The sequence below is a fragment of the Camelina sativa genome, chromosome 18 (assembly GCF_000633955.1).
Source record: "Camelina sativa cultivar DH55 chromosome 18, Cs, whole genome shotgun sequence".
In the NCBI taxonomy this organism is placed as follows: domain Eukaryota; kingdom Viridiplantae; phylum Streptophyta; class Magnoliopsida; order Brassicales; family Brassicaceae; genus Camelina; species Camelina sativa.
The window spans coordinates 18719024-18741989 of NC_025702.1; the positions used below are offsets into that span (position 1 = coordinate 18719024).

Consider the following 22966-nt stretch of genomic DNA (forward strand, 5'->3'; position numbering starts at 1 on the left):
GTCACCAAATCATATAAGAAAATCTATTGGCAGGAAACAAAAACCGGAAAACTTTTGCAAAAAGTTTAAATTGATCACAATGGGTGATGAATGATGATTGAGGTGAGAATGAGATGTTTATCTACTCAAAGTTGTTAGTGCCTGTAAAACATAGATCATAAAATAGTAATATTGCTATTATCTGTATAATAGTAATATTCTTTCAACGCCATATCAAGATCACCAAATGACAATAAATTCATAACAATCTGCCATATATATAAACCTTTGTTTTATCCTCTAAAACATACAAGTTCATTAAAAAAATTTACACACCTAAGTCTACTTGTTTGAAAAGAAAAAAGAACTACTTGTTTTCTATAGATTTATCTTTAAAAGAGCAGAACTGGAATCAGGGAAGTATACTACCCGCCGGATTCAATTTAATTACCCAGAATGATATACCCGGTTTAGTTGAACCAGGAAGTCATTCCTAAGCAGAGCTATAAAGGAAGTCAAGTCACCAAAAGCTCTCACTGTTTCACAAGCTTTTAGTTGACTACTAGATCAAGACTCAAGGGGATAGAACAAGAACTGGATTTAAGTTTGAGGATGATTTGATTCTTTCAAAGAGTAACCGAGCATCAGTTAACGAACATCCCTGATTCATTTCAATTGCTACCGGATATTGCGACGATCTGTTCATTTCTACCACCATTATTCCCTGCAGTAACATAAAAATGAACAATTTATAAAAACATGTCTTCCTAAGCGTAGCTTGGTTTGTCTCTGATTGGGTCTTCACACTCAGTCCTAATGAGCTTGTATATAAACTAGTCTTCTATATACAACTTATGTTTGATGTATCTGATCATAGAACAAATTCTATATACAACTTATGTTTGATGTATCTGATCATAGAACAAAGACAGTCTAAAACTGATATGTTAGCAGGTTTACCTCGAAGTCAGCGAGAAAAAACTGGAAGCGTTTCAGTTTCTCTTTCATCATGGCATTTACTGATGTTGGTGCTGAAGAGGAAAGAGCAGCTGTGACTTCCATGGATGAATGACCTATCCTGTTTTGTACAACCTGCAGAGGGAATACCATGGACAAGATGGGTGATCTTAATTCTAATTCGTCAAAAGTATTGCGAAATGAGGGATAGGACTCACGTCGTTATGGAGCAAGATCTCACAGATGAGACTACCATCATCGACGTAACATAGAAGCTCATACGTAGATTGTTGCTTGAACTGGAATTTCTTCACTCCGGTTAGGAAGCACTGCAAGAAAATAGATACTTTAGTTACAAAGATTGAAATCCTGATGGATAGAAGACTGAGTTTGAGAGTATTTTGATAAGTGGTGTTAGTACTTTGATCCTTCCTTGAACAGAATGCATGGTATCTTTCATTACTGCCCATTTTTGAGACAACTCGGCTAAGTAAGTGAAAGGCTTCTCTGTATTTGTAAGCACAGAAGGTCCTTCCAAATCGATAACCATATTACTGACTTCTACATCTGCTAGACCGCCTGAACCTGAACCATGTACATGAGACGTTGTGTCCCTTACACGACCAGTCTCAATATGCATTTCTTCAACAAATGAAGTCACGTTAGATGTTTGTTGATCCAATGTATTTCCACCAACGCTGTTGGAAAAAGATCTTGTACCACTGCAACTAGTACCAGCTGTGGATGATGCCCGGTGAATGTTACTAGAAGTTGAGTGTACATCAGAAAACGTTCTTTCCCCGTGCGCAGAAGCAGTATCAATCTGCATATGCTCAACCCTTGACACAGTAGCTTCCACATTGGTAGAAGCAGGAGGCTCATCCATTCTCCGTGAACTATTGTGAGTTCCCGTTACATTTACGGGTACGCCTGCCATAAGTGTTTTGGTTAAAAGAGAGTCAATAGCCACTAATAGTCTCAAAATAAAGTGGTTGTCTCATGTTACTAAAACTACGAACTATGCTTGTGCTCTAGATATAAACGAGAAAATGGGAAAAGTCTGTTTCCTTTGATTCAAAACTGTCGTTTATCCACTTTCTTGTGATGGAACAAATAATTACTCTAGTTCAGGGTTGACAGTAATGAACACTTTGGCAGGGTTGACAGTAATGAACAATAATTACTCTCGTTTTGTGAACTCTAGTTTTGAAACATGCAGCTATTTTCTTGTTGACATGCCGTTGTTTTTCTGAACAAGAAGATTAATGTAGAAAAAATCCTACCTTGAACATTGGCCTGAGCCTGACTAGCATTGCCTGAGGTAGAACTATTTACATGATTGCCAGTATCATTGCCATTTAGCGACCACGCCGCTAGAGTTGCTCTGGTTGCCAATGAAGGAACCACTCCTCTCGTTGTTCTGCAAAAGTTGAAATCAGGTAAGAACTTTGACAAGAAGGGTAAAATTTACAACTGCAATTAGAAAAGACAGTTGGTAGTGTGTAATAAGCCGTGTTTTAACTTATATCATGCATCTTGTTTCCACAGAATTAACTTAAACTAGTAAATCGTAAGGCATACTCAGAGAAATACATCATGACACAACTTTCGAATATGAATATGAAGTGAACGAGGGAAAATAAGCTGGAGAAAAGTCGAGTTCTAAACAAAGTAAACCATTCTTTGAATAAATCTACCTTTTCCCTCGTGGAGGTTTGTTTACTTCAACAACCAGACGCTTTCTTGCTTCTTCAAGTTCTTCAACCATCCCTCCTAAAACTTCTACAATTTCAGGTACTAGCATTAAAAGTCCATGCCGAACTTGTACACTAGATACAACAATCTGCATTGAACTGTTCTTATCAGTGCTTTAACTAAAAACACTGACATGTTTAAGGATGTACTAGTTTTCATCCCAAAAGATAATCTACCATTTTAACAACTACAATTCCCAAAAAGAAACACACACCTTTAAACCAGCAGGAGACAAGACTTGAAGATCTTTAATAGGCCTGTATTCCATACCAAAAACGCGTTGAACACCATCTGTCATGGACAGCTTAAGGCACCTCTTCAGCCCTGCATTAGCGTTTTCATACCTTCCTTTGAGTGGACATCCAATGTTAACAATCTCATCAACCTAAATTAAAACAGAAATGTTCAGCCAAAATCACACATTGTGCATTAAATATATATATATATATATAAGCAGTTCCAACAAAACAATCAAATAACCTGAAGAACAAACGGACCAGGGAGTTCTATAAGATTCATAGACGCAACATTCCGAGGAAGAACCCCACCTCCGCATATATTCATATCGGAAAACATGAACTGCTCAAAGCAATGCTTAGCTTTCGCTGCAACATCGAGGCGGGAAAATTGCGGAATCGAAATTTCAAGTCCTGAAAGACAAGAGACCCACCACTCTCTCTTCAATTTAATCCCTAATCGAGAAAGAATCTCACTGATCGGCGATTCATAGTTATTACCGCTCACAAAATCCGACTCTGTCTCCGACAAATCAACCGGATACGGAGTAGGAATACTAGAATCCGGCGGTGTGGGAGGCGGATTACCAAAGACGTCGATAATCTCAACTTCCGATACATCAATTGCTTCGCCGGGATTAGGGTTAGAATTCGAAGCTACTGAGGTTTCCGGTTGTAGTACAGCTGAGGCTATACCACCGCTCCGAGCAGAATCACCAATTCCGCTTGTTCCAGTTTCATCTTCGTCTTCTTCTTCTTCGTCGGAGGAGTATCGGAGTTGCAGCCGTCGTCTACGCATTTCGCCGGTGAAATTTAGGGATTTTTTTTGGTTTTCCCTCCAAATTCAATTAAGTGCGGAACTTAATTGGGCTCGTTAGGAATAAAATTGGGCCAGTTATAAAACTGGGCCGAATATGTTCTTTGCAAGTATATATGATGTGTATGTATATAAAATGGGTTAGTTTTGCCGCGAGCTTGATTTTGGTGAAAGTTTTGGGGGTTGACGAAAGAGCCCGCCTTTGTGTTCCTGAAAATTTTGAAAAAAAATCCCCAAATTTTTTTATTCTTCTTTTTGTGTTTCTTCTCTTCTTCATAATCTTTGAATTAGGGTTTTCTAGTTTCCCAAATCTGATATTTTTTTCTCTTTTACCCTTTTTTTCCTCATCTTGATTTGGGTCTAACATGGCGACTGAAACCCTAGAAGACAAGAAGATACCGGAAGTGGAATCTCCGGCGAAGGATGAGGATACTGTTGCTGCCAAGGAAGCAAAAGCGGATTCGCCGATAAAGGATGAGGCGGAGAAGAAAGAGGGAGAATTGGAGGAGAAGGATAAAGAAGACGATGTAGAAAGTGAAGAGGAGGAGGAAGAAGAAGAAGAAGAAGGAAGTGGAAGTAAGAAATCGTCGGAGAAAGAAACGGTGACTCCGACTAGTGACAGACCAACGAGGGAGAGAAAGAAGGTTGAGCGTTTCTCCTTGTCTACTCCTATGCGAGCTACACCCAGCAAGTCTGTTTCAATTGGAAAGGTTTGATCTTTTATGTAAAAAATTTGATATTTTTTCTTTCGTATTTGTTAGAATTGGAATCAATTAGTTATGGGTTTCTGTCTCTCTGTGTTTAATTTTGTAGGGTCGTGGAACACCTCTCAGGGAAATTCCCAATGGTACGTATACGATTCAGTTCTGTTTGTGATTGTTTTGATTCTTGTGATGTGTAGATCTGATTGTTGTGAGGCAGAATAATGAACAATCTGGGCTGGTTTGGCAAATCTTAGATCTAGAAGATTATGAGATAGCTGCTGTGAGATTGTTTGTCTTCATTGCTATGCTTGTAGTAGATAGAACCATTTCATTATAAAAGCTTGGGCTTTTGGTTTCCTTTATTATATTCTGACGTTCTGGTAGCCTATAACTTACTGTCCATGATTTGGTTATACTTGGGTAAGTTTCAGTTTGGTTTTTCTTTTTGGTAGCGAACTGCTCTGTGGTTGATGAGAAGATGATAAAATGTTTGGTTTTTCTTTCTTTCTTTCTTTCTAACTTGAGGGTGAGAATTTTGGTTCTTTTAGTGGAGTCTTGATTACATTTATTTACAATTAGAAAGCTTTCTGATAACGTTGGCTGTTTCAGTGGCTCATAAACTATCCAAGAGAAAAGCTGATGACAACCTGATGTTACTACACACCATTCTGTATGGGAAGAAAGCAAAGGTGCTTTAAATGTTGCTCACATTTGATATGTAGATTTCACTTTCAAGCTTTTTGTCTCTGTTAATATGGATGTTGTCTTGGAATTTTCGCTTTGCCAGAGTGCATAGATACTTAAAGCGTTTCGTGAAAAATTTCTCTGCAGGCACAGATGGTTAAGAGAAACATTGGTCAATTTTCTGGCTTTGCATGGTCAGAGAATGAGGTATAACCCATTTCAAGTTTATTCTGTTACAGGGATGTGTTTGCTGTTTTGCCTTCTGGTAAAATCTCGTATTTTAATGTTTATCAGGAGGAGAAGCAGAGAGCAAAAATAAAAGAGAAGATTGACAAATGCATAAAAGAAAAATTGATAGTTTTTTGTGATGTGCTTGATATACCTATAAACAGAAGCAACATGAAAAAAGTAAGTGATAACATGATGTGGTCTATCTATTTATTGTACCTTGTTCTATATTCTAAAAAATCCACTATCCTGATACTTCCAGGAAGAACTAGCTGTCAAAGTGCTTGAATTTTTGGAATCTCCCAAGGAAACAAGAGATGTTATTATAGCTGATCAAGAAAAGGTACTGTTGGATTCTGTACATTATTGTTCTACATGTTCATTCCCAATGAGAGCATTGAGTTCATTTTTAGCAGGCCAAAAAGCGCAAGAGTACACCAAAAAAGGGGAAATCTGGAGAATCTTCAGACACCCCAGCCAAGGTTTGTACTTTGTTGATCATCTTAATTATCTAATTTGTATTCCTTGCCTGCTATTGGCGCCTTTTTAGCTTGTTTTCTTAGACTTTCTGCATATGAGTGATGTAAAATTTTGATTTTTAATGTGTATGGTCGGATTATAATGATTTGCATGAATAGTTATATGCTTTTTCATCTATGTGACTTGATTAAGCTGTTGATCACGGGTTGTACTGATATCCTTTCTTTGTGTATGTTTTGTCTCTACGCAGAGAAAAAGGCAAACAAAAAAGCGAGATCAGCCATCTGACACGGAAGAAGGCAAGGATGAGGGAGATGCTGATTCTGAAGGAACTAATAATCCTCATGAAGAAGATGATGCGGCGCCAGAGGAAGAAAGTGACCATGAAAAGACTGACACTGAAGATGAAAAAGAAAAAGCAGAGGATGAGAAACCATCCAAAAGGAGAAGCTCATCGAAAAAGACTGTAGAGGAGAGCTCAGGGTCTAAAGGTAAGGATAAGCAAGCTTCTGCTAAAGGTTCCGCAAAATCTGGTGAAAAGTCCTCCAAACAAATTGCTAAGTCAGCCTCGTCCCCGGCTAAGAAGCAAAAAGTTGATCCTGTCGAGCCTTCTAAAGAGAAAAGCAAGAAACAGCCGAGTAAGCCACAGGCTAAGGGATCTAAAGAGAAAGGTTACAACCATTCTCAGCTGCTTCTGATGCTTAGACTCGTTTGATTTATGTTTTTAAAGAAATTATTCCATCTGATTCCTTTATTATTTGTTATCTTCTATCATGGATTGGATACAGGAAAAGCCACTAAGAAAGGCAAAGCCAAAGAAGAGCCTACCAGAGAAGAGATGCTTGAAGTGGTGTCCAAAATTCTGAAGGAAGTAGACTTCAATACGGTAAGATGGTTTGATTTTCCCAAATTTGAATACAATGGAATGGTCTAAAAACCTTGAATAGTTGTTCTCACACAATTTGTTTTTCTTAATAACAGGCAACACTATCAGATATTCTGCAGAAGCTAAGTATGTTCTTGGTTTTTGGTTTTATTATTTATTTCGCAATTTGTGTTTTTACTTTCCAAATGTTCAGGATCTTTTTGCTAACATATGCTGTTTGTGATAACGTCAGGCGAACATTTCGGTGTGGAACTGTCACATAGAAAACCAGAGGTGAAGGATGTGATCACAAATGCCATAAATGCAATGACTGATGATGAAGAAGATGATGAAGAGGAAAAAGCTGAGGCTGGAAGTGACAAAGAGAAGGAAGAAGAAAAAGGAGAGGGAGACGAGGCTGAAAGTGACGAAGAGAAGGAAGAAGAAGAGAAAAAGGATTAAGGTTGGGAGTTTGGATCCTCTTCTCTCAAAATCTGATGTGAAGGAAAGCAGCAATTGTGACACAACTTTTGTGTGAATCAGAGGTAAAATTTAGAGTGTGTCGAATCTGTACTTTGTGTAATCTCTATAGTCTGACTCTCATTATGTAGTTTAAGTGTCTTTTTCTTCTTGTGTAGCTGTTACCTGTTAGGTTTATTAATCCTTGTTTTATTTGATAGCCAGATACTGTGGGGAATTTTACTTCTTTGTTTTACCGATTTGTGGCTTGGTGTATCATGAACGGAATGGTGAACTTGAAACTTTTGTAGGTTAAAAAAAAAGAATTACCTGATGAAGTTTTGGATTTGATGGAGAAGTAAATTCAGTTTTTCTTGACGCCAAGTTACATTCAATAAACAAAACTATAGCCTATAGGGATGGTACAACTAATGCTATTTATTTATACAATATTCTACTAATGCTACTAAATCACAATATATCGAAAGAATCGTTACATTTAAAGAAAAGCTATTATCCAAATGCGACCTTGTTTGTGAACTGAACGTAATCAACAGAATAGACCCCTTTACATAGACTTCTCACTTCTGCGGTTTTAACAAAATTGCACTAGATAATATTTTGAGTTTTTGAAATAGCGGCATCACATCCGCCCAATTTTAGATGGGATCAGTCTGGTAAAAAAAAAAAAACGAATCATACTCTTTCAACCTATCATTTTTAACAGTGACTTTAGTAATGCATGCAAGATTATTTTGAACCAAGCTTAATTACATAGTCAGTTCTATTTGACCGATCTAACTGGTCACAACACCTCTAATCATACCAGATTTTAAAAGTATTCAAGTCGTCAGATTAACATGTGTTCCTCAAGACGTCTTTCGCTCGCTCTCTTTTTTCTTTCTTCTACCATTTGCTGAAATCTTTGCTTGTACCATAATTAACCTCAAACCCTGGCCTCTACTTAACCCCTTTCATAAAATCCTCCTAGAAAATTAAATCTATCCTCAATTCTCCAAAACTACATCTTTAGAGTTTTCTTTACCGAAGATATATACCCTGATTCCTTGAAAAATGGCCGACTCATTCGAGCTCATTGTAACCCGAAAGGAACCTGTTCTTGTCTCTCCAGCCTCTGAAACTCCGAAAGGTCTCCATTATCTCTCGATCAAAACATCGCCATCATCGTCAAAACTTTCTACTACTTCAAATCAAACTCAAGATCCAACGAGGAATCCTATGAAGTTATCAAGAAGTCACTCTCCGAGGTTCTTGTTCACTACTATCCTGCCGCCGGGAGACTCACGATCAGACCCGAAGGAAAGATCGCTGTGAATTGCACTGGAGACGGAGTTGTCGTGGTGGAAGCTGATGCCAATTGTGGGATAGAAAAGATAAAGAAGGCTATGTCGGAGATTGATCAACCAGAGACTCTTGAAAAGCTGGTTTACGACGTTCCCGGTACTCGGAATATTCTTGAGATCCCTCCCGTGGTTGTTCAGGTGAGGAGTTGATTACTATTTTTGGTTGCTGTTTTTGTGTGAGTGAACGAACATGACCTATACTAGGTTGGTCCGATATTGGTTTCAAATAAGTATATTATATAGTAGGAGTGTTAAATATTGATTCATTATCATGCATATGCATAAATACGCTAATTAATAATAAGAAAGAAAACCCATGATATTATTCCCACTAACAAATACATAATTTTTTAGTCAAATCCGAATTGACGATTTAGAAGATTATTGTGAATCTGTGAATTGTGAATGTCGACCAAATAATTTATCAGGATTATTATTTGCCAATATGTAAATCAACATATAATGTTTGGATATACTCTTGTTTTCTTGGGGCAGAACATTCGTTAATACGACTGAATTAATCATTTTTAGTTGATCGCATATATTGTATACTATGCTTCCATACAACTTAATTTTGTTTGGTTTGTTAGGTAACAAATTTCAAACGTGGACTAGGCATGAACCACAATATGTTCGATGGTATCGCAGGCCGCAGCCATGGAGTTCCTCAACTCTTGGGCCGAGACTGCTCGTGGCCTTCCTCTCTCTCTTCCACCTTTCTTGGACCGCACACTTCTCCGACCACAAACTCCACCAAAGATCGATTTCCCACACAACGAGTTCGAGGACCTACAAGACATATCCGGCACGGGAAAACTCTACTCCGACGAGAAACTCGTCTACAAATCCTTCCTCTTCGGACCCGAAAAACTGGAGAGGCTCAAGATCATGGCAGAAACAAGATCCACCACTTTTCAAACCCTAACCGGATTTCTATGGAGAGCTCGTTGTCAAGCTCTAGGGCTTAAACCTTATCAACGGATAAAACTTCTCTTTGCTGCAGACGGACGGTCGAGATTCGTTCCGGAACTTCTTAAAGGATACTCCGGAAACGGGATTGTGTTCACTTATTGCGTTACAAAGGCAGGTGAAGTAACCTCAAACCCTCTTTCTCATTCTGTGGGTTTGTTAAAAGCGCCGTTGAAATGGTCAACGACGGTTTCATGACGTCAGCGATTGATTACTTCAAGGAGACTCGAGCTAGGCCGAGCCTAACGGCTACGCTTCTTATCACCTATCACGTCGTGGTCAAAAGCTGTCGTTTCATACAAAGGATTTCGGTTGGGGTGAACCGGTTGTGTCTGGACCGGTTGGTTTACCTGAGAAGGAAGTGATTCTGTTCCTCCCATGTGGCAGTGACACAAAGAGTATCAATGTGTTGCTTGGACTTCCTAGTTCGGCTATGAAAGTGTTCCAAGGACTTATGGATGAATAAATCTTATTCATGCATTGTATGTAGTCTTTGAACTGATCATAATCTTTTTAAAACAAATAATGATGAACGATGACGTGTTTTGTGATATTACAAATACTTGTCGTATGTAGTAAAGCTCAAATTTTAAATTTCCAATTCAATTAAAATACCAGAGATATGAAATAAATTAAAATATTGTTCAAAAATAAAATAAATTAAAATAAATGATTTGAGAGACTTGGGTAACCCGACCCGGTAAATATAAAAACCCGGTGGGTGGGCATCGCCTTATCTTGTTGACTCTTCTTCTTCTTCTTCCTCTGAAAATAAAGAAAAGCCCCACCCGCTACATTGGATTCCCAACAACTCCGACCGCGACTTTCAGAGCAAAGATGTCGGCGACGCTTACAGGATCGGGAACTGCTTTAGGGTTTTCGTGCTCCTCGAAGAAAGCTTCTTCTTCTTCTTTTAACCGATGCTGCATCAAGATGTCTGTTTCCGTCGACGAGAAGAAGAAAAGTTTCACTCTTCAGAAATCAGAGGAAGCTTTCAATGCTGCCAAGGTATATTGATTTCGCCCTTTTCATTTGATTGATTCTAAATCATTGATTTCGTGAATTATAGTCTCGCCAGAATGATCAATCCTTAGTTCAGGAATGCAAAGTTGTCTCTTTTCGAATCTTCGTGATATGAATGTGTGTTACCTTATATAATCCCTGACTAATGGAAAAAATTGATCTTTTCTTGTTAATCTCATGAAAAGAATCTAATGCCTGGAGGTGTGAATTCCCCTGTTCGAGCCTTCAAATCCGTTGGTGGTCAACCAGTTTTGATCGATTCAGTTAAAGGCTGTAAGATGTGGGACATTGATGGAAATGAGTACATTGACTACGTTGGATCTTGGGGACCAGCTATTATTGGTCATGCCGATGATGAGGTACTCGCGGCTTTAGGTGAGACGATGAAGAAAGGAACAAGCTTTGGTGCTCCTTGTCTCTTAGAGAATGTTCTAGCTGAGATGGTTATATCAGCTGTTCCAAGCATTGAAATGGTTCGCTTTGTCAACTCTGGTACTGAAGCCTGTATGGGTGTGCTACGTCTCGCCAGAGCCTTCACTAACAAAGAGAAGTTCATCAAGTTTGAAGGGTGTTACCACGGTCACGCCAACGCCTTCCTTGTTAAAGCTGGTAGTGGTGTTGCTACTTTAGGGCTACCGGACTCACCTGGTGTCCCTAAAGCAGCTACTTCAGATACCTTAACAGCTCCTTACAACGATCTTGAAGCTGTTGAGAAGCTCTTTGCTGCGCATAAAGGCGAGATCTCTGCGGTTATTCTTGAACCTGTTGTTGGTAACTCTGGATTCATCCCTCCTACACCGGAATTCATCAACGGTTTACGCCAGCTGACTAAGGACAACGGTGTTCTTCTCATCTTCGATGAAGTCATGACAGGCTTTCGTTTAGCTTATGGTGGTGCCCAAGAATACTTTGGGATCACGCCTGATCTGACAACTCTTGGAAAAATCATTGGTGGTGGTCTTCCCGTGGGAGCATACGGTGGGAGACGTGATATTATGGAGATGGTGAGATCTGGCTCTATACTTAGAAGAAGCTTTGAAACTTGGTGGTGGCCGTTCTGTTTTATGGTTTTCAAAACTATATATAAACAATGTTTTGTGTTCTTTTCTTTGTAGGTTGCGCCTGCAGGACCGATGTACCAAGCTGGGACTCTTAGTGGTAATCCACTGGCAATGACCGCAGGGATTCACACTCTGAAGCGGCTACAGCAGCCAGGAACATACGAGTATTTGGACAAGATCACAAAGGAGCTAACCAACGGAATCTTAGAAGCAGGAAAGAAAACAGGGCATCCAATGTGCGGTGGTTACATAAGTGGTATGTTCGGTTTCTTTTTCGCAGAAGGACCGGTCTACAACTTTGAAGATGCAAAGAAGAGCGACACCGAGAAGTTTGGTAGGTTTTTCAGGGGAATGTTGGAAGAAGGTGTTTACTTTGCACCGTCTCAGTTCGAGGCCGGGTTTACAAGCTTGGCTCACAGTCCCAAGGATATAGAGTTCACTATTGCTGCGGCCGAGAGGGTCCTCAGTAGGATCTAGAATGTTCTATATAACCCAACCCTGAGTCTAGTTTCATAATCTTCTATTTTGGGGACATTGTTTAGTGAGATGAATTTTGTTTATCTTTTGTTTCATCGGTAGAGCTTGGGAATTTTCTTTTGTTTCCTGTTAATGTAATGATTTATTGAGTTGTATACTGATATGTATAATAATCATTTTAAACGGGGGAAAAAGACTTTCTAAAATCATTAGCCTGATGACACAAACAACGTTTTCTTGTTGGAGACTTGTAGTTTTTGATTTGATATATAAAGGATTTGCGCAAGGTAGTAGGTGACTGATTAGTGATCATTAGGTAGTAAAGTGAATGTTTTGTGTACTGAAATATCATAAATAAACGAAAATTGCATAAGTTAGTAGATGATTAGGTAATGTAGTGAATACTTTTGTGCATAAACAAATAATATTGTATTATTCAAACAATAGGCGTGACAAATAAAACAAACAAATAAGGTTGAAAAACCGTACTTGCCTGTGCTACTCATCACAAACTTTCACAAATTCAAACTTATAATATACCTCTCACCTCCCCATTATTTTCAGCAACAATAATGGAGATCGAGAGAGACAAACACACGTCTCTTCTGGCCGAGACGATCCCAATAGTCGATCTAAGCAACCTTGACGAAGAGCAAGTGTCTCGTGCGGTGGTGAAAGCGAGCGAAGAGTGGGGGATCTTTCACGTGGTTAATCATGGAATCCCGATGGATCTGATAGGGCGGTTGAAGGAGGTTGGTGCACAGTTCTTTGATCTCCCGGAGACAGAGAAGAATGCCGTAGCCAAACAAGCTGGCTCCAAAGACTTCGAAGGTTACACCACGAATCTCAAGTATGTCAAAGGAGAAGTTTGGACCGAGAATCTTTTTCACAGAATCTGGCCACCCTCGTGTATCAATCTTAGTTACTGGCCCAAAAATCCTCCTCAATACAGGTACTAACTAATCTTTGGCTACAAATAAATTGTATAGCTAGTTAGGGAACCAATATCATAGGCTAAAGTATTTTAAGATCTAACTGTTTTACGTTGAATTTTGAAAGAAATAATTATACTGCATGTAAAATGAATAGTTACTGAATGATTTAATTAGTAAAAAGTAAAAAACATGAAAACATTAGAAAATAAAATAAAAACTTTTCATCACCATTATTATTTCGTTTTCGTATCCAATTCATTCTGTTGATACGTTTCCATGTTAACCATTTATCATCCGTTTGATTGTTGGGACATGGCAATTCTAATTTCTAGGGAAGTGATTGAGGAGTACACAAAGGAGACTAAGAAGCTATCAGAGAGGGTTTTGGGGTATTTATCAGAGGGATTAGGGTTACCACGTGAGGCCTTGATACAAGGTCTTGGCGGCGACTCGACCGAGTATGTAATGAGGATCAACAACTATCCTCCTGACCCCAAACCGGATTTGACTCTGGGAGTACCAGAGCACACTGATATCATCGGGATCGCAATCATCGTCACCAATGAAGTTTCAGGGCTCCAAATTTTCAAGGACGATCGCTGGTTCGATGTTCACTACATTCCCACTGCCATAACCATCAACATTGGCGATCAGATTCTGGTTTGTTTCTCTTAATGATAAACATAGTTCTATCAGTTGATTTTTAAAATAATCAATTTAATTTTGTGGAATTTGTAGAGGCTGAGCAATGGCAAGTACAAGAATGTGTTGCATAGAGCAATTGTGGATAAGGAAAAGAAGAGGATGTCATGGCCGATTTTTGTGGATGCTAATCCTGATGTGGTCATCGGACCGTTGCCGGAGCTAATTACCGGCGATAACCCCGCTAAGTTCAAGCCTATTACATGCAAGGACTTTAAGTACCGTAGACTCCTTAAACTTCCAGTCGAGTGAACTCAAATATAATTATGAGTCTTGTCTCTTGTGTGTTTACTTTTTTTTTTTTTTGCTAAATCGTTAATATCATATATATGAAAGATTCGGTATTACAAATGATATAAGACCTGCAGGTTGGTCCTTGGCAAAAAAAAATAAAAACAAGAATCAACTAAGATTCAAACTCAGAAGCACAAATTTTGATCTCTTATCTGAACCACAATGTGAAGAGATTCCTAAACTTCCTCCTTCCCTTTCGGGCTGCAATAGTGTTTGTGATTTGGCGGTCAATATCCTTGAAGAGATTGAGCGGCGGTATGGTTGTTTGGTTGTGAATGCGATTGTTTTTCTCTCTCCATACAGTATAGACTATTGTCTGGGTTAAGAGAAGTCGAAGGGTGGATGGTGAAGTAGGACTTCTCCCTTTTGCCCAAGATAGGAGTGAACTCCAAGTGGAGAAATGAGAGCTTTGCTGACTTAGTCTTCGCAGACCCAAAGTCCAAATAACTTGAGTGAACACGTGCAGTGAAGGAACAAATGATCTCTAGTCTCTGCAGCTGCAGAACAGAGGGAGCAGGTGTCCGAAACTTGTAATCCCCAAGAAACAAGTCTTGCCATCGTTGGAAGCCTATCCAGGTTTGTCACCCAGAAATTGAAAGCATGTTTAGGCGTTGATCCTTTGAACCACACGAGCTCTGCCAAATCTTTCTCTACATCTCGTGGTCTTAAGACCTCCCAGGTTTTTCTAACAGAGAATTTCTGAGTTGATTGTCCATCTATCACCCACTCATAGGAGTCTTCTAGTGTAGAGTGACTTGGTATATCAATAGTCGATAGATAGATTTGCAGAGAAACATCAAAATCTGAGCGTGGGTTTGCAAGTACCCAGCCCTCCATGTTACATGCATCTCGTACTCTTGAGTTCAGAAGAATTCTCAGTCAGTGAGGGCCCTCTGCACCTAGACAATCAAATAAGGGACCCAAAGGTGTCTAATTATCAAACCAGAACCAAGCCGTTGAGCCGTTTCCAATGTTGCAAGAGATGAAACGTTTTGCCAAGCTTCTAAGCTTAAGTAAAGCTTTCCAGAGCCAAGAGTCATTCTGCTTTTCTTTGATCTCCCAGAAACTGCAGGCATCGAGCCTATGGTGATGGTGCTGCCAAGCCACCCAGAGAGACCCGCTGTTTGAGAAAAGCAACCAAACTAACCTCAGGCATAGAGTGGTGTTCCAAACAGAAAGTCTTCGCATCCCTAACCCTCCTTCCTTCTTTGGTAGACAAACTGTAGACCAAGCAACTTTTGTTTTGATGTGGTTTTCTATATTACCTGACCATAGGAACCTTTGGCAAAGTGATTCAATTTTCCTTATGCAGCCTTTGGGAAGCATGAAGGTTGAAATCCAGAAATTTATTGTCCCATAGATGACTGATGAAAGCAGTTGGGCTCTTCCTACAAAGGAAAGAGATTTTACTGCCCAAACTTTGAACTTTGAAACGAGCTTATCCAGAAGGGGAGAATATTCATTTATTCTAAGCTTCCTGGTCATTAAGGGCAACCCGAGGTATCTAACTGGAAAGGAGCCAAAAGGAAACCCATAATCTGCAGTTGCTGAGAGATCCAAAGTAGAAAGTCCTGCATGGAAAAGGACAGTCTTATCTCTGTTCATAACTAGACCAGACCAGCCTGCAAAGTCTTCGAGAGTCTCATAAATTCCATAGAAAGAAGAGCTGCTTCCATCGTAGAAAATCATCACATCATCAGCAAACATCAAGTGAGAGATTTTCAGGTTTTTTGTTTGAGGATGATAGGATATGTAGCCCGAATCAAACCTTGATGAGATCAGCTTTGAGAACACTTCACTTGTGTGTTTACTTATATTGTTTAAATTTTTAAATAATGGGCATGTAAAAGATAATACTATTACTAGACGCATACCCGCATTAATACACTCAAAAGTATTTTTATACATACTTTTAAATATCATTGAATCTAGAAATATATTGAGTATTGTGTTTTATATTCTTTTCGAAAATCCACACGTGACGAGTAGTAGTAGTAGACAAAATAAACAATAAATCAACGCAGAACAAATAATGCGGTTAAAACGTTACAATTCAAATTTGATTATATTAAAATGTACAACACACAACATACACAAAACAAAATGCTGTAAATTGATTATTAGAGGAAGACGTCAACACTCATTATTAAAATAGACGCAATATATAACCAAGAAAGAACCAATACTTTGGACAATACATCGTAACTTATTGAGGGATTCTTTGTTAATGGGTTTTCAGAAGAGTGGATTCTTTATTATATAGCTTGTCGAGCGCCCAGTTTTGCATCGTCTTGTGCAAATAGTCTTGATAAACTAAAGTCTCGAATTTTGGAGGATTCTCGTCTCCGGTAAGCTCCGGCAAAGGTCCGACCAACAAATCATGCCTAGGCGAAACAAAAACCGGCCAAGAAATCCTCAATCTTTCCTTATCCGACTTCGCTCTGTGAAGCACGTTCTTGAACCTCCCGTTGGTTATCCTCTACAATTTATTTGAATCCACACATCAACCCCTAAACGTTCTCAAATCTAACCTAATATATATTTATATTTATCATAAAAACTAAGAAAAAAAAAACAGAATCAATAAGAGTACCATGAGTTGATCGCCGATGAAAACAACCATAGCGGAGTCGATATACTTAACGTCAAACCATTGTTCGTTTTTGAAGACTTGAAGTCCAGGAACCTCATTGGGGATGAGAAGTGTGATTGCCCCTAGATCGGTGTGCGCCGCCGAACCTCCTATTGCTTTTGGAGACGGCGGATAGTAGTTAACCCTAATCAAATACTCTGCCTTTTCCCCACCTAAACTTTGTGTCAACGCAACACGAGGTAACCCTAATCCCTCTGATAACAAACCAAGAATTTTCTCTGTTAGCTTCTTCACATGCCTTGTGTACTCCTCATTAACCTCCCTGAAACCCCCACGTCCCAATATATCAACCAAATAAAATCCAACTTTTGACTTTGTGATTTTGTTAGGAAATAAATTATAACCTAAAAACATAAGTTCTCTATTCATTACCAATTGGTTCGGAAGTACTAACTCGTACTATTATTATATTAGGAAAAGTACGTACCTGTATTGGGGAGGATTCATAGGCCAATACTTATAGTTGATGATTGAGGGTGGGGAGAGTTTGTGAAGCAGATGTTCGTCCCAAGACTTACCACCTTCTAGATAGTTCTTCTTGTATCCTTCAATGCCTTCATCTTTCGCCACTGCTTCCTTTTCTGCCTCCGGGAGGTCGTAAAACTGCTTCCCAACCACTTGCAGCTGCCGCATCAGCTCAGTTGGAATTCCGTGGTTAACCACCTGAAAAATTCCCCACTCTTCACTCGCTTTCGTCACCTCATGCACCAGGAACTCTTCATCAGAAACATTTAGATCAACGACGGGAATGTCCAGTTCCATGCTTCCCCCAAAAGTTGGTCTCACCAATTGCTTACGCAAAGACGGGAGAGACGAAGAAGATGTGTTGAGGTTTCTCTCGTCTTCCATGGCTTCACTCTAGTGTCCAAGTTGGTTTTTCTTATATGTGATAGATGTGAGAAGGAGAAGAGAAGGCTAAAAAAGGGGATTAAATTAAAAGGAGAAGATAATGTTTTTGGAACGAGAATGTGTTGTGGTTTCTCTCGTCTCTAATATGTCAAAGGGGAAGTTAATTTGGACCGATAAATTTTTGTGGAAATTTGTAGAGGCTGACCAATGAGAAGTACAAGAATGTGTTGCGTAGAGCAATAGTAGATAAGGAAAAGCAGAGGATGTCATAGCCTGTTTTTGTGGATGCTAATTCGGATGTGGTCATCATCAGACCATTGCTGGAGCAAGTTGTTGGAGATATATAATCCTGCTAAGTTCAGGCCTATATTACATATTTACATGCAAAGACTTAAGTGCCGTAGGCCCCTTAAACTTCCATTCGAGTGAACTCCAATATTATCAGTCTTGTATGTTTACTACATATTTCTAAAATTCTGAATAACAGGCATATAAAAATATATATATTATTAGAAAAATGCCCCATTCCGCTCAAAAATATTTTTTTAAATATCATTGAATCTAGAAATTAAGTAATATTGTATTGTAGCTATACATGATTAAACAAAAAAACGATGATCTCGACGATTAATTTCTGTCTACAAGGAAAATTAAAAAGTGGCTTCTCTTGTTTTGTCACTTTGTTTGGTAATATTACTGTGTTGTCAAATAGGTTGATAAGATGATGACAAAAAATATTTGTAAGCAAGCATTAATGGATAAGTATGGTAAGATTTTGTTGGGCTGAAGATGATTCGAAGTTCGGAAGCTGATGGCTAGATATTAAGATCTGAAAGCACCATGCACCATGTGACATTTGGATTATGTGATAATGGCCCAACAAAAAAATCTTGTAACTACAATAGTTGTAATAGCGTAAAGATGAGAATTCGATTCTCAACAACTCTTTCTCCCACATTTTATAATTTTTTTCTGATAAATTATTTTCACATATTAACTGGTTTTTTTTTAAAAAAAAAATAAAAAATAAATTACATTATATATTGAAATAATATATTTGACAGATTTTGAAAAACAAAAAAAAACATTTGTAAGCAATTATTAGTTCGTTGGGCTAAAAAGTAATATTGATTCTTGAAACGCTGATGGCAAATGAAAGCCCCACCCACTGATATTTGGCCTATGTGATAATGGTCTGACAATAAAAAGTTGTAACTACACCATTTATACTAGCGCCTAACTTTATTGGTGGTCGTAACCATCTAAATTATCGTGTATCTCTTGCAAGTTGCAAGTGACAGAGTTCTGCCAACCAAACAATCCAAACATTGGTTTGCCTTGGTAAATCATTAGAAGCTCTGGAATTATAACTTATATTGTAGATTTGTAGTTCTGGAAATGAATTATACCAAGATTATGTAAAAATGTTGTGCTTTGACACCAACCAAGATAATTATATATATATATGTAAAATGAGATTCGCTATGATGTTTCATCTCACTCAGCAGTCCAAGTATAAAGAAGATTACCAACCAAAAAAAATCACTTTTTTCTTTTATATACTATCATTCTTCTATAAAGGATCCTGTCCGAGACCGAGGAAAAATGGCTTTTTCATACCTGGACAAAGCCCATATGTTCGATTTATACGTCGGACTATGGCATGTGCGTTAAAATACATTGACTTTAGAAAATAAGAACTACATATCTCAACTATTGTTTTTGTGCTAACATATACAAAAACGTGATTAATTAGTAACTCTGTTAATTTTTCCGTTAAGCCAATCTGACGTGGAATCCACGTGTGAAGGTAGAAGCAAACGACGTCGTTTTGGTTTATTTGAGAGTGTTAATTTTTGTCCAAAACAACGTCGTTTCTCATTTGTCCCTAAATCTATCTCTCTTCCTCGAATCGATCTCTCTCGCAAAAGAACCCTAGCGTTTGGGGATTTCGGAGTTTCCGGTTAATCGGAAAAAATAGGAGCGGCGGAAGTTAATTGCGATGAATCTCGATGTTACCGATGAGACGAGAGTCGAAGAGCCAGTTCCTAGAAAGTAAATTTCTCCTTTTAACATTTCTGAATTTTGTTATTGTTGACCGTTTTTGCGTTTTAATGGTAGATGTCGATAGATAGTTTGAGTATTTGTTGTATATAGTTGCATAGAGTGATTGATTATTAATGGGTCTGTTGGGGATACAAAAAATCTCGGTTCTTTATTGTTCCACTCCAAAAATTCACACAATTTTCTTTATTTTTTCAGCCCTGATGCTGATGATGATGCTACTTTCCAGATTTACCATGGTGGAAAGTTTGTCAATGCAGAAGGTAATGTGGCTATATATGTTGGAGGTGAGAGTCACACTCTTGAATGCAAGCCGGAAGCAGTTTTTACAAATATGTTGGAGTCTCTTGGGGTGTCTTTGTTTGGTCATAGGATCTGGTACAAACTTCCATTTGAATCTTGGAGAGAGTTGAAGCTGCTGTATAATGGGAATTTTCAGAAGATGTGTCTAGCTGCTATGTTTACAAAATCCGTTGAGCTATATGTGGAAAAGGATGAGATATCTAAAGCAGATAATGGGGATAGAGGTCGTGATGATGATAATGGGGATAGAGGCCGTGATGATGATAATGGGGATAGAGGTCGTGATGATGATAATGGGGATAGAGGCCGTGATGATGATAATGGGGATAGAGGTCGTGATGATGATAATGGGGATAGAGGCCGTGATGATGATAATGGGGATAGAGGTCGTGATGATGATAATGGGGATAGAGGCCGTGATGATGATAATGGGGATAGAGGTCGTGATGATGATAATGGGGATAGAGGCCGTGATGATGATAATGGGGATAGAGGTCGTGATGATGATAATGGGGATAGAGGCCGTGATGATGATAATGGGGATAGAGGTCGTGATGATGATAATGGGGATAGAGGCCGTGATGATGATAATGGGGATAGAGGTCGTGAAGCAGTCAACGAGGAAAGAACTTGTGATGGTGAAGATGATGTTAGGCCAGGTTATGTTAGAGGCGGTGATGATGATGAGGAAGATGATGTTCGAAATGGTGATGATGAAGAGGAGAGTTGCGATTCAGAGTCAACTCCAATGAATTCAGATGATGAGGATGATGGCCAAAAAAGTATTAGATACAAAAAAAGAAGTGGCGAGATAAGATTGGGGCAGGTATTTGACAGCATACCGCTATTCAAAGAAGATGTGGTTGATTATTCTCTTTAAACAGGAAATAATGTGAAGTACACAAGATGGGGATCCGAGAAATCTGAAGTGAGATGCGCTCTTGGTGGTGGTTGCAACTTCCGAATCTACTGTTCTTTTCAGAAACTCAACAACATGTACCAAGTCATGACTTGTGATGATGAACATTCTTTTGTCCCTAACAAGTTTAGCAAGATAGTGAAGGATGGAGTCATTAGGAGAAATCCTAATTACAAGCCAAAGGCGTTACAAGAAACATTTGAGGACCGTTACAACTTGGTGGTGACAAATGATCAGTGTAGAAAGGCGAAGGCTAAAGCAATAAAAGCCATACAAGATGAACATGATCAGCAATTTGCTCGACTGAAAGACTACCATCTAGAGCTCATAAAGTAAGCTCATGTCCTATTGTAACTTTTGGAACTTGTTGTAGTTTGACTGTTTAATATTAACTTTGTTTCTTGTTTTTGACAGTTCTAACCCGGGATCAACTGTGGAGGTGGGGACAGTCCGAACTGATGATGGTATTGAGAAGTTTGACACATTCTACGTATGCTTGGCAGGACTCCGAAAGACATTTAATGCTCATTGTCGACCCATAATTGGGATAGATGGTTGTTTCTTGAAGAACAATGTCAAAGGTCAGCTGTTGGCAGCTATTGGAAGAGATGCCAATAACCAGTTCTATCTAGTTGCATGGGGTATTGTGCCTATTGAAAATACAGAGAGTTGGATTTGGTTTATTAAACTTCTTAAAGCAGACTTGAATCTGGGTGATGGAGAAGGATTTAGTCTCATCTCAGACCGACAGAAGGTATGTTAACTTATCTAGTTGTAATGCAATATATAATATGAGTTTAACATCTAATTGTAATGCTATGATATAATTTTTTATAGGGTTTGCTTATTGCTGTGGAACAAGAGTTGCCCAAAAGTAGAACATCGCATGTGTGCTCGCCACATATATGGGAATCTAAGGAGAGCATACCCAGGAAAAGAATTGCCTAAACACCTATTTTGGACTGTTGCGAAAAGTTTCAATGAGGCAGACTATAACAAAACCATGGAAGAGTTGAAGCAGTTTCATCATGCTGTTTATGAGGCAGTGATGAATAAGAATCCTAAGAATTGTAGCCGTGCTTTCTTCAAGTGCACATCACTGTGCGAAGATGTGTCGAACAACTTCTCTGAGTCGTACAACAACACTATCAACCAAGCAAGAGAGATGCCATTGGTAGCAATGTTAGAGACGATAAGAAGACAATGCTTGATCAGGAATGATATGAGAAGAAAGAAGACTGCAAAGCATAAGGGAAAATACAGTTTGAAAGTGGCCAAAACCATAAAAGAAGAGCAGAGACACTTGAAGTATTGTCAGGTAATCCCTTGTGGCAATGGGCATTATGAAGTGGCTGAACATGTTCATCATGGTTTCAGGGTAGATATGAATGCAAAAACATGTGCTTGTAGAAGGTGGAGTATGACAGGGATACCTTGTCGTCATGTTTTGCGAGTAATTGGGTTGAAGAAGAATCAGAAGCCTGAAGATTTTGTTACATGTGACTGGTTATTGACATCAAGATGGGTTGCTCAGTACAATGAACAACTGATGGGAGTTAATGGTATGTACTTTTGGGAGAAATCCGGTGAACAAGAGCTTCAGCCACCACCTAGAGAGAAAACTAAAGGGCGTATAAAGAAGCAGAAACGAATCAAGGGGAAGAATGAGTCTCCAAAGAAAAAGAGAAAGCAAGGAAAGGAAGTAGAAGAAGAGGCTCCTCCAAAGAAGGTGAAAATAACTAGAGAAGGAATCACTTTGCATGGTTCTCAATGTAGCAAGACTGGAAGAAGCTGTCAAAATCATGGGGTTCAAGGTAAGCAAGCTCAGCCAAGAAAGCGTCAAGGGGAAGGAGGTCCAAGTCAACCAAGTCAAGCCTCACAAGCATCTCAGATTTCACTTGGTGATTAATTGTTTTCTATCTTATGATGTTTAAAATTGTAGGATGATATTTTTTGGATGTTTATGATTCAGTTAGGATTATGGTTTTTTTGGATGTTTCAGTTTAGTAAGGTTAATGATGATGGTGTAAGGTTAAGGATGACTCCGTTAGGATGATGGTGTGATGGTGGTTTTTTTTTTGTCACCTATTTCGGATTCGGATGAAGTATATAAGCCTCAAGATTAAGGATGTTTAACTCCATTGCATTGCATAACTTAAGTCATACAAACTTGTCATACTTAAAAGAAG

The 22966-nt window shown here is 38.8% G+C and overlaps 5 protein-coding genes and 1 pseudogene across 6 annotated transcripts; 4 read left to right on the forward strand and 2 right to left on the reverse strand.

Moving 5' to 3' along the window:
- Positions 213–3792, reverse strand: LOC104762493 (recQ-mediated genome instability protein 1-like). The gene is made up of 8 exons (XM_010485794.2): positions 3172–3792; positions 2906–3076; positions 2634–2779; positions 2220–2356; positions 1358–1866; positions 1155–1265; positions 940–1071; positions 213–703 (listed from the first exon to the last, which is right to left on the reverse strand). Exons 1-8 carry the CDS (start codon positions 3724–3726, stop codon positions 554–556), a joined length of 1911 nt encoding a protein of 636 aa, XP_010484096.1. The 5' UTR covers positions 3727–3792; the 3' UTR covers positions 213–553.
- On the forward strand, positions 3897–7502 carry LOC104762494 (protein DEK-like). Of its 2 annotated transcripts, none has more exons than XM_010485796.2 (11): positions 3897–4454; positions 4558–4591; positions 5058–5137; positions 5280–5339; positions 5427–5540; positions 5623–5703; positions 5774–5842; positions 6091–6511; positions 6629–6726; positions 6822–6852; positions 6959–7502. In XM_010485796.2, exons 1-11 carry the CDS (start codon positions 4110–4112, stop codon positions 7165–7167), a joined length of 1542 nt encoding a protein of 513 aa, XP_010484098.1. In that variant the 5' UTR covers positions 3897–4109; the 3' UTR covers positions 7168–7502. The 2 variants fall into 2 exon arrangements, with proteins under 2 accessions (XP_010484098.1, XP_010484099.1); XM_010485797.2 differs by having other exon boundaries at positions 3898–4454; positions 5777–5842.
- LOC104763651 lies at positions 8177–10050 on the forward strand (annotated as a pseudogene).
- LOC104762496 (glutamate-1-semialdehyde 2,1-aminomutase 1, chloroplastic-like) lies at positions 10219–12252 on the forward strand. The gene is made up of 3 exons (XM_010485798.2): positions 10219–10505; positions 10706–11524; positions 11636–12252. The coding sequence occupies exons 1-3, from the start codon at positions 10335–10337 to the stop codon at positions 12056–12058; spliced, it is 1413 nt and encodes a 470-aa protein (XP_010484100.1). The 5' UTR covers positions 10219–10334; the 3' UTR covers positions 12059–12252.
- LOC104762497 (putative inactive flavonol synthase 2) lies at positions 12557–14057 on the forward strand. The gene is made up of 3 exons (XM_010485799.2): positions 12557–13010; positions 13326–13653; positions 13732–14057. The coding sequence occupies exons 1-3, from the start codon at positions 12631–12633 to the stop codon at positions 13945–13947; spliced, it is 924 nt and encodes a 307-aa protein (XP_010484101.1). The 5' UTR covers positions 12557–12630; the 3' UTR covers positions 13948–14057.
- On the reverse strand, positions 16020–17795 carry LOC104762498 (probable flavonol synthase 5). Its single transcript, XM_010485800.2, has 3 exons — positions 17070–17795; positions 16583–16904; positions 16020–16468 (listed from the first exon to the last, which is right to left on the reverse strand). Exons 1-3 carry the CDS (start codon positions 17489–17491, stop codon positions 16214–16216), a joined length of 999 nt encoding a protein of 332 aa, XP_010484102.1. The 5' UTR covers positions 17492–17795; the 3' UTR covers positions 16020–16213.

Bases quoted from the DNA above. Each gene is read 5' to 3' on its own strand.
- LOC104762498 (XM_010485800.2), bottom strand. From the start codon at position 17,491: ATGGAAGACGAGAGAAACCTCAACACATCTTCTTCGTCTCTCCCGTCT. The intron at 16,905-17,069 runs GTACGTACTTTT...TGGGGGTTTCAG, and splicing joins ATGAATCCTCCCCAATACAG to GGAGGTTAATGAGGAGTACA. The intron at 16,469-16,582 runs GTACTCTTATTG...AATAAATTGTAG, and splicing joins TCATCGGCGATCAACTCATG to AGGATAACCAACGGGAGGTT.
- LOC104762493 (XM_010485794.2), bottom strand. From the start codon at position 3,726: ATGCGTAGACGACGGCTGCAACTCCGATACTCCTCCGACGAAGAAGAA. The intron at 3,077-3,171 runs GTTATTTGATTG...GTTTTAATTTAG, and splicing joins CTGGTCCGTTTGTTCTTCAG to GTTGATGAGATTGTTAACAT. The intron at 1,072-1,154 runs GTGAGTCCTATC...TTCCCTCTGCAG, and splicing joins AGATCTTGCTCCATAACGAC to GTTGTACAAAACAGGATAGG.
- LOC104762497 (XM_010485799.2), top strand. From the start codon at position 12,631: ATGGAGATCGAGAGAGACAAACACACGTCTCTTCTGGCCGAGACGATC. The intron at 13,011-13,325 runs GTACTAACTAAT...TCTAATTTCTAG, and splicing joins AAAAATCCTCCTCAATACAG to GGAAGTGATTGAGGAGTACA. The intron at 13,654-13,731 runs GTTTGTTTCTCT...TGGAATTTGTAG, and splicing joins ACATTGGCGATCAGATTCTG to AGGCTGAGCAATGGCAAGTA.
- LOC104762494 (XM_010485796.2), top strand. From the start codon at position 4,110: ATGGCGACTGAAACCCTAGAAGACAAGAAGATACCGGAAGTGGAATCT. The intron at 5,340-5,426 runs GTATAACCCATT...AATGTTTATCAG, and splicing joins TTGCATGGTCAGAGAATGAG to GAGGAGAAGCAGAGAGCAAA. The intron at 5,541-5,622 runs GTAAGTGATAAC...TGATACTTCCAG, and splicing joins ACAGAAGCAACATGAAAAAA to GAAGAACTAGCTGTCAAAGT.
- LOC104762496 (XM_010485798.2), top strand. From the start codon at position 10,335: ATGTCGGCGACGCTTACAGGATCGGGAACTGCTTTAGGGTTTTCGTGC. The intron at 10,506-10,705 runs GTATATTGATTT...TCTCATGAAAAG, and splicing joins AAGCTTTCAATGCTGCCAAG to AATCTAATGCCTGGAGGTGT. The intron at 11,525-11,635 runs GTGAGATCTGGC...TTTTCTTTGTAG, and splicing joins GACGTGATATTATGGAGATG to GTTGCGCCTGCAGGACCGAT.